Source organism: Hydra vulgaris, chromosome 12 (genome assembly GCF_038396675.1).
Source record: "Hydra vulgaris chromosome 12, alternate assembly HydraT2T_AEP".
NCBI lineage: Eukaryota > Metazoa > Cnidaria > Hydrozoa > Anthoathecata > Hydridae > Hydra > Hydra vulgaris.
Window position 1 is genome coordinate 64,649,375 of NC_088931.1, and position 9,956 is coordinate 64,659,330.

General features: G+C 28.4%; 1 protein-coding gene across 2 annotated transcripts; it reads right to left on the reverse strand.

Moving 5' to 3' along the window:
- Positions 1-1,895: 1,895 nt before the first annotated feature.
- On the reverse strand, positions 1,896-6,337 carry LOC136072222 (uncharacterized). Of its 2 annotated transcripts, XM_065814101.1 has the most exons (5): positions 6,019-6,333; positions 3,755-3,946; positions 3,502-3,645; positions 3,108-3,278; positions 1,896-2,913 (listed from the first exon to the last, which is right to left on the reverse strand). In XM_065814101.1, exons 1-5 carry the CDS (start codon positions 6,097-6,099, stop codon positions 2,497-2,499), a joined length of 1,005 nt encoding a protein of 334 aa, XP_065670173.1. In that variant the 5' UTR covers positions 6,100-6,333; the 3' UTR covers positions 1,896-2,496. The 2 variants fall into 2 exon arrangements, with proteins under 2 accessions (XP_065670173.1, XP_065670174.1); XM_065814102.1 differs by lacking the exon at positions 3,108-3,278 and having other exon boundaries at positions 6,019-6,337.
- Between the last annotated feature and the right edge of the window lie 3,619 nt (positions 6,338-9,956).

The following is a 9,956-nucleotide window of genomic DNA, read 5'->3' on the forward strand; positions in this document are numbered from 1 at the left end:
TATATATATATATATATATATATATATATATATATATATATATATATATATATATATATATATATATATATATATATATATATATATATATATATATATATAAATGTATATATTTATATATATAAATGTATATATTTATATATATATACGTTTTTTTGTAGATTGTTTAAAGTTGAAATCTTAATCATCCATATCCATAATCGTTGTCATTGGTTTCGAAGTCTCCTATTATTATAATTTTTTTTTTTTTTTTTTGTTTTCGATTGATTTTTGTCTGGTTTGTTTTCAGCATTTATATTTATTTTTAAATAGAAATAAATATCTAAATTATCTTCATATTTTTATATTTTTATGTCTTAATCAACTAAAGCGAAGGTTTAATGATTCAGCGTTTTGCTAGGCGCGCCTAAATATAAGAGGTTTCATTCTTTTCTCTAGAACCATCAAGTTATAATTTCAGTATATCAATTTGTTTACTAATCCAAGACAAAAGTAATAATGAATAATATTTTCTAAGTTTAGAAATACAAAATTAAGGAATGGTTATTTTTTAATCTTTTTAAAAAACTGCCTTTTTTTTAGAACTGAAGCGTCAAATAAAGTTTTTTATAACTTATAAATTTTGGCATTGGTTAAAGTAAGTGCCTCGCTATTATAAAAGCGATTATATGCACTGAGTAAAAATCAGCTACATTTATCACAAAATAAAAAGGCTCAAAATTAAAGGCAAAATCGATTATGCATCAAAATAATAATATATATTTGCTTAAAAACAATATATACGTTTTTGCATAGCTTACTGAGATGCTGTAACAGCTGTTAATGTTATAAATTGTCATAATTAGCTTTAAAACAATTTAAGGAACTTGAGTAAACAACATAGTTCGGCAAAGAATTCTAGTTTTTAATTATTTTGTTGTTTTTTCACGTTGCATCCTTTTATTATGTCCATGTATGTTTGATAAAAGACCGTCGCTTGTTAGTTAGAAAACCAGTTTTAGATTTTTAAACCAATTTGCAATTTGTAAGCCATACGATATTTTCGATAGTTAAAATTAAATCATCTCTAGTTCTGCTATTTTCAAAGTTGTTAAATTTAATTTCAAGTCTTTCTTCTTGTCCGAATTTAAATAAAAGTTCTTTTTATTAAACCGAGTGAACTTTGCGCTTTAACAACTGGTCATTTTACTTGCTTGTGCCATTTTAGATTAGCTGATATATACCTAAGTATCTTTCTAATTTCATAATTTCTTTTTTTGTCGTTAAATGTTTACTTGTGTGGCATATTTTTAGTACCGATGTGCATGACTTTACATTTTTCTTCATTGAGTTTCATTCCCCAAGTATTACATCAATCGATTACTTTATTAATGTTTGTTTGAAGTTGATTTGGTGCTTTTAAAACGCTTTTATCATTATCAACAATCGAATTTAATTTACTGTTGCCAGCATATAGTTAGCATTCAGAAGTTAACCGGAATAGTAAATCGTTTATATACCCGGTGGGAAATCGGCTAGCGATATTCGTAACGATTAAGACAGCGATTTAGCCACGAGGATTGATAGCTTTTTAAGCTAGCGGATCGCTAGCTACAAGTCGTTACGATAAAGATAGCGATTTGGCCACGAGGATCGCTTGCTACAAAAAATTGCGACTAGCTAGCGACAAGTCGTTACGATAAAGACAGCGATTTGGCCACGAGGATCGCTAGCTTGATAAGCTAGCGAATTGCTAGCTAAATAAGCTAGCGACCCGCTAGCTAATTAAGGTAGAGAATAGCTAGTGAAAACTCGTAACAATAACTACACTTCTAGGCTAGAAAATATCGGTTAGGCTAGAAGATATTCCTGAAAAAATCGCATGCTATATTTTTCAGGGGAATGAATTATAACCATTGAAATAAGATTGCATTTATAACAAATTAAATACAAAATGTTAAAACTGGTTTCAATAAAAAATTATAAATGTTAAAGTCATTATAAAATGTTAAAAGAAAATGTATGAATTATTTTTAAAAAATAAAAAAAGCCATTAACAACTAAATGATTTTGCTTAAATTAAATTAATAATATTAAAAGTTATTTAAAAATATATATGAAGAATAAAATAACTAAAAAAAAAAAAAGATAAATAAATAATAAAACAAATTTAAAAAATAATTTAACTGGAATCACTACACGAGTCAGTGTTTAATTTTCGAATTTTTCTAACAGGACTGTTTAAATCATTTGTTAAAGAAGAATTTCTCTTTCTTGTTGCAAAATATCGATCTTTAGATTTTTTCAAGTGTTTTGCAATTAAGGTAGTCATACTGGATTCAGTGGCAGTTGGAAATAAACAGTAAGCTGCATCAAAAATCAAACTTTCGACTGGTCCTATAAACCTACGCTTTTTATCTGCACCAGTTCGATTGATGCTGCAACATAGCTTGTCTGTTATGCAAGTTTTTAAAGCATTTTTTAAAAAGTCACTTACATTTTTCCCACCAATTTGCTTCATCTTTCTGCAAATGATATCTTTATCATTAGAGTGAATTTTTTTTTTTCCAGTGAATCAAACTCTTCAACTGAATTTGCTGGTAAATAATCTATATTTATATTTTCGTTATTACCATGGTTAGTGTCTAAAAGTGAACGTATGGTACGCATTTCGGTTTCCAACCCACAAACTTTTCTGTACATGGCATTCACTATAAATTGAATGCCTTCAACAGTATTGGGTTCAACGTTTGCTTTCAGAATAAAGTTATTTATTTGGTCTATCCCATTTTTTTGAGATGGCAAAGAAAAGGAAGAAGATGAATGCAATAGTGGTTGAATTTGTGAAACAGACTGCAACTCTGATGGAGACACTGTCTGTGTAACTGGCGAGTCATCTACTTGATCCATTGAGGCAGAGACAGACAGAAGGTTCTAAAACAAGATTAACAATGATTATAAATACTCTTAAATGATATAAAAACTCTATCACTATATTCTAATTATTTTATACTGATTCTTTCATTTAAAAATGGTAACTAAAAAAACAACAAACAAACCATTCAAATGAAACCAAATAAAAATTCTTATTTTCACAAATGGGATAAAAAATTGTTAAAAATGTATACTGAATTGGAATTGGAGAGCTTTGGTGGCTCCCACAATGGCCATGATGGTAAAGACGGTTCTTCAGAAAGGCTTTTTCTTTTCTCTTTCCGTTTTGTAGATTTATAGGAGTTTTCTTGTTTTTTTGATGTATTAAATTCAATTTCTACTTCTGATTCTGCAGTGAGAATATGCTACAAAACAAATAACTTTTTTAGTATTTGTACAATCATAGTTTTATATGTACAATAAACGTATACAAAAATCTATATTATCAAGAAAGCCCACCAGAAATCAAAATAAATTTAGATCATAAAAATTAAAGTACCTAAATTAAATATTCAATACATTTTCTGCAATACTTAGTATATTGATTACAATATAAATAATTTATTAAATTGGTTTAAAAACACTCACATTCAATGGTGGAATGCTCTGCCTTTTGGTTTGACCCACACGATCAATAAGTCTAAGGAGTCCGTTTTTAGGAGTAAAATTTTTGTTTACTACAAGTTTTTGAATTTTTTGAATAAGCAATTTCGTATCAATTCCAACTGAAACGTATAAAATAAATAAAAAATACAATTTTGTAAGATTAATTTACTTTTAAAAAATGTTACTACTGAAACACTTTTTATTTTTTAATTCCAACAGGGTATAAAATACTTATCTGTAATATGCATGCCGCATTTATACCATCCTTATGCATTGCCTTTATTTGAAGGTCATCTTCCGTTAATGTTTGACCACGAGATCTCCAATCATCCATAGACCAATTTTTTAGTTTCTCTGACATTATTATGTCACAGTTTTTTAATTCCAGAACTTCACTGTCACAATACAAATATACAATATAATTCATCTGAAATAAAACATTTGCAAAATGTAACATAAAAATTATACATTTATTATTTAGAAAATACACAGTTAAAATAGTATAAAGACTTCAAATGAATTGATATATTTTTAAATCAACACAAAATTTTTTAAAAAATTAAAAAAAAACTAATCAAGTTCTGTAAATAAATTAAAATTATAACCCATAGCAACTTTAAAACTGTAGTTTAATTTGCAGACCAATGGGATAATTAGAAAGTAGTTTTCCCTACAAATAATCATTATACATTTTCGAATGGGTCTAACATTATAAGCATGTGTGCGACTTTTCTGATAATATCCAATTCTAAGGACTTTTGATGAGTACGGAAATGTATAAAGTGGCTTCACATAAGATAAAAGAATTCCAGATATATGTAAACAGTCAAGACTTGTACTAGTGCATAAAACAATGGAACCATCATTAATAACAAAAGCACAATCCGGCAGATCAGTAGAAATCTTTACAGTGTTCAAGTGATTATTAGTTACTGATCGAAGATCATTTAAGCAAACAATTGTGTGTTGAAAAATGTTTCTACCTGTTTTAATTCGTCTTTTTAATAAACCCAACATATTTTCGAATTGAAATGCAGAAAATGAGTCCAAAGGTCCATATTTTACTACAAAAAAAGCTAGATGAATTAACACATGCACATTATAGACCATAGATCTTTTGCTAAATAATATAGGCATAAATTCAACAAATTTTTTAACACACTCAGATGCAATAACATGATAAGCAACATATTCATCAGAAGCCAAAACATACATGCTGAAGTGCAACATAATAAAATGGTCATAATACCGATCTGCCAATTTATCATGTAAGAGAAATGGTCCAAGATATAAAACAAATTGTCGAAATTCAGAGGCTTTCCAGTTTTTAAAATTAACCAAAGAACTAAGTTTTCTGTGGAATTCTGATGGTAAATACTTCCTTATATCATCGATTTCAGCGGATAATTTACTCAGTAAATGTTGTGAAAGTCTACAAGATAAATGCAGAAAAGGTACTTTAGTGAAATAATATGTGCATAACTTTTTCACCACACCTTGGAGTACCAGATGCATATATTCTGGAGGACATGACGATTGCAGTCCACTTAATTGAGGAATATTCAAAAGAGGTGAAGGGTCATGCTGATTATTTTCTGATATACTTTTGTAACTTTCATCAGAACGTGGTGTACAATTCTGATCTGTAAAAATAATACGATTGTAACAATACTCACCTTTGATATTACAGTACCCACATCCGTAGTATGCATTGTGATTAAAAATATTTTGAGCAAATGAACGTGCAGGGGTATCGCAGATAAAATCAACATCAGAAATAACCATTTGTTGTCCTTTCAAATCAAAAGGAACACTTAAAATTTGCAATTCATCAACCAGTTGTTTAAGATAAAAATTCAAATTTGGTTTTTCTACACCACAGTGCAATGCTACAGGAAGTGCACCAATATGATTATAATCCCTAAATGACATTAGAATTGGCCAAAATGATAATTTAGAAGATTTAAAAACAGGCAAACCATCTAAATTAAAAAACAGTCGTAATTTTACTATGCCACTGTTGCCATCTTTATTTTTTAAACTTAATTGTAAATTACGATGGTCCATGCAATACAATAAATTGTCTTTGACGCCAATATATGACATCAAATTTTTTTTTTCAATTCTTTTTACCCAATTTTTAGACTGGTTGTAGGTTATTGACTTAGCTTTAAGTGTAGTAACAGATAATGGCAAAGTTTTATCATAATTGATGTTTAATAACTTTAAAAGAGCTTCCATAGCATTTCTAGTCAGATTATATCTTAAATAAAAGTCCAAAAGCTTTTGATTTATGTCGTAGATTTTTGATGTCATGCTAATGTCATTGTCCTTATCTTAGGACACCATCAAAAATTTGATAGACACAACAAGGACAAAAAATTAAACATTTGTTGTGTCCATTACAACATACAGAATTGTCTATGTCTGTGTTGTAAGTCTATCCATAGACTAGTCTGGTTACTAATTTACAGAACAAATAAATGAAATGTAAGTTACCGTTTCAACTTGGCCCATCCGTTTAGAGCTTTGAAGAATTCTGGTGCATTCCGAATCATCTGAAGATATTTTAGATGCCATATTTGATATTGATATTGATATTTTAAAAACGATATGAATCGTAGAGTGATAGTGCAAAAAATGAGATAGCGATAAAATTGCAGGCTATGTATAGCAAATTTGAATATGACAAGTTAAGTCGTTAGAGAAATTACGCCAAAAATCATAAAAGTTGTGTAAATTTATGTTGCGTAATTCGGAAGTATGTAAATTAACACTTTTAGACTCGTTTCTTTATCGACGCACTTTTATGATACGCAATTTAATCATAATTAAATTGCGTATAATAAAAATGATACATTTATACTCGTTTTTTTACCCACTTACTTTAATGATACGTAATTTATTCATATGTTTGATTAAATTACGTATCAAAAAAGTGCGTGGGTAAAAAAACGAGTCTAAAATTGTTAATCAACATACTTTAGTATTCTGCATTACGGAACACCATGGTGTTGCGTATATGTCACAGCTTATTTCCAGGGACTTTATTACGATATCTCAAATACTAGATATCGTGTCTATATTAACTATAGGTAATATATAGATATCGTGTCTATATTACCTATAGGTTAATATAGGAGCGATATGTAGTTTTTGAGATATATCTCGATATCGTAATAAAGTCGCTGAATAAAAGCTACGATATTTAGTTATCAACTAGCAATCTATTTCTGGCTATCTAGTAGCCAGCTAGACAAACGCGATATGTAGCTAGCGTCATATCTTAATACAATCGCTTTCTTAAAAACTGCGATATGAAGCTATCAACTAGCTATCGATTTGCGGCTATCATGTAGCTAGCTACACAAATACGATATGTAGCTAGCGATAAATCGTTATTAAATCGATAGCTTAAAAGCTGCGATACGTAACAATCGAATAGCTATTGATTTATCGCTATCTAGTAACCAGCTACACCAATACGATATGTAGCTAGCGTCTTTTCGTAATAAAATCGCTTTCTTAAAAACTGCGATATGAAGCTATCAACTAGCTATAGAGTTGCGGATATCATGTAGCTAGCTACAAAGCTACGATATGTAACTAGCGATAAATCGTTATTAAATCGATAGCTTAAAAGCTGCGATACGTAACAATCGAATAGCTATTGATTTATCGCTATCTAGTAACCAGCTACACCAATACGATATGTAGCTAGCGTCTTTTCGTAATAAAATTGCTTTTTTAAAAACTGCGATATGTAGCTAGCGACATATCGTTACAAAATCGACATGTTTAAAGTTCAATTATTTTCATAATTATAATAGATCCAACACTAAAAATCGAATTTTTGAAGATGTTAAAGACATTACGAAAGAATAAAATAAGAAAAGAAAAATCGCTAGAAAATCGCTATAAAGCTAGCTAGTCGCTCGCTAGTCGTTAGCTCACTTCCCACCGGGTATATAATAAAATAAAGGAGACCTAGTACAGAACCTTTTAGGACTCAGTATTTCAGACCAATTAAATATAATGTCACCCATTATTATTATTTGTTTTCTTTTGATTATAAAATATTTGATTGCTAGTAACTTCCCTTTAATGGCTTATGAATGGTATAGGGTAATGAATGGTATAGACTGATAGTTTTGAATTAATTGTATATGCGAAATTTTGTTAAAAGCAGTCACAAAATCCATGCATAACAAGTCGACCTCTTTAACATTGTAAACAGTACATGTAATGATGTCCAAATAATCTAGCAAGTTTGTGTCACATGAATTTTGTTTAATAAACCCATGCTTTTGTATAGAAATTAAGTTATATTTGTTTAGATGATTCAATATAACTTTGTAAATTAAGTTTTCTAAAAGTTTACAAAGAAATGATGTCAGAGACTCAGGTCTATAGTTTGAAGTGATATTTATGTCACCTATTTTAATTATTGGTGATATATTAGGATTTTTCCACATAATAGGTAGTGAAAATAAGCTTGATGATTTTTTGAATAAAAGAGGAATAGGGAGTGCTAATGGTTCTGCACAATCTTTTAGAATATACGAGCCAACTCCATCAGTTCCAAAAGATTTGCAAATGCTGAATTATATATAATTCATTTGTTGCAATCACTACAAGAAACCCAACGTGAAATATTTAATTGAAGATACTTTCTATCATTAGTCTTAGAAATATCATTAGTATTAGTATTGTCATTAGCCATTAGTATTGTCAAGAAATTATTTGACTAGTGCTGAAACTTGGGTTTCTTATCGTGACTACCACAAATGGGCACATTACTTATGTGCTCGTTAAAATAAAAAAAAATAAAATGCCACCTTTTAGTTGTAACTAAGCCTAAACATTGAATAAAGTCTACAACTTATGTTTGTTATGTTTGTTACATTGTATTCTCCATTTTTCCCCAACCATTGGGCAAAATGTGTTTTTTTTCAAAAATTTTCAAATGTTATTTTTTTTCTTTCTTTTTTTTGTTTCAAAACGTTCGCCATCTTGCGGGGCAAGCTGGCGAACGTTTTGAAAGCCCTAAGTTATTGCAAAACTATCAGTCGTGAAGCAGTAATGCTTTGTCAGTATGTTCATTTTATCATAATGATTCATTGCCTGCATGCATTTTTAGTTTAAAAGTAGAAAAACTTGTAATAAAAATTAAAATAAAAAGTTCGTAAACATGTCATCTGGTCACGTGACCGGAAACGACTTATTATGCAATTTCTGACTCCAACTTTATAAAAATTTAAAAATTAGTAATTAATCTAACTAAAGAAACATAAAATAAACACGCGTCGAAAAAAAATATTTAAAAAAAAGTTACACTCATAGGACACCATTCGTTATGAATAACCGAAAGCAAAGTATTTGTTTTGAAGCGAAAAAAGTAAACTTATGCGTATAAAATTGCATTATTAGTATTTAAAAAAACCATTTGACGTTTTAAAATACAAAGTGTAATTATAGTTTCGTTTTCACACATTTTTAAGTTTTTTTTGTTGAGTTGCTATTTGAAAAGCCATCTTGCCCCATGCGCCATCTTGCCCCGCTTTTTCCTATATGTTTTTGTTCTTCATTTATTTATATACATCCCCAATAGTTTCAAAATTTTATTCAGTTTAAAACTAGTAAACAAATTTCACCATCTTAAAATTAAAAACTCCTTTAGCTTCAAAATTTCCCACAAATGTTATATACATTATATCTAAAGTATGAACTGGAATAATGGTTTAATGAATATTCATTGATTTTCGAATCTTTTCTGGTATGCTACCCTTAAAAATTTAATCTATTTGACATTTTATCCTACTTAAAAGTACAATTTTTGTTTTTATGAAATAATTCCAGCTCTTGCTCTAACTTCTACATTACAAAATAAGAATGTAAAGTAACAAGTTGAGACAATCCTGAAATGTTTTGAAAAATAAAAGAAGTTGGGTTTTTTTGCATGTTTTTTTAACAATGCGATGTTAATAAACTTATAACAATAAATCTAAATAAAATTTATTGTTATAATACGTTGTCCATTAAATATGTAAAACATGTTTACTTCCATTTTCAGTGATTCAAAAAATTTTTTTCATTGCTTCATTCGACAAAAAGTTTAAAAAAATAACTGTTAGAATGTTTTATTAAAATTTCGGTAATTTATCCTTAATTACTTGTAAATAGAATTTATCCTTAATTAAATAGGATTTATCCTTAACTATTAGTAAATAGGATTTATCCTTAAATAACCATTTCTACGGTATGCAATATAAATACATATTAGTTTTTTTATTTTTTTTTATTTTTAGTTATTTTATTTTATCAACTCGTTAAAAAGAGCTGAAAATAAGATTTGCTATCAGAATGTCAAGTATTTATGTCTTAAAAATTTTTATTATGTATTACTAAAAATAAATTAAAAAAAAAGGATTTTAAAA

Coding starts and splice junctions, on each gene's coding strand:
- LOC136072222 (XM_065814101.1), bottom strand. CDS start 6,099: ATGGCATCTAAAATATCTTCAGATGATTCGGAATGCACCAGAATTCTT. Junction 3,279..3,501: donor AGAGCATTCCACCATTGAAT/GTGAGTGTTTTT, acceptor TTTGTTTTGTAG/CATATTCTCACTGCAGAATC. Junction 2,914..3,107: donor AGCTCTCCAATTCCAATTCA/GTATACATTTTT, acceptor ATCTTGTTTTAG/AACCTTCTGTCTGTCTCTGC.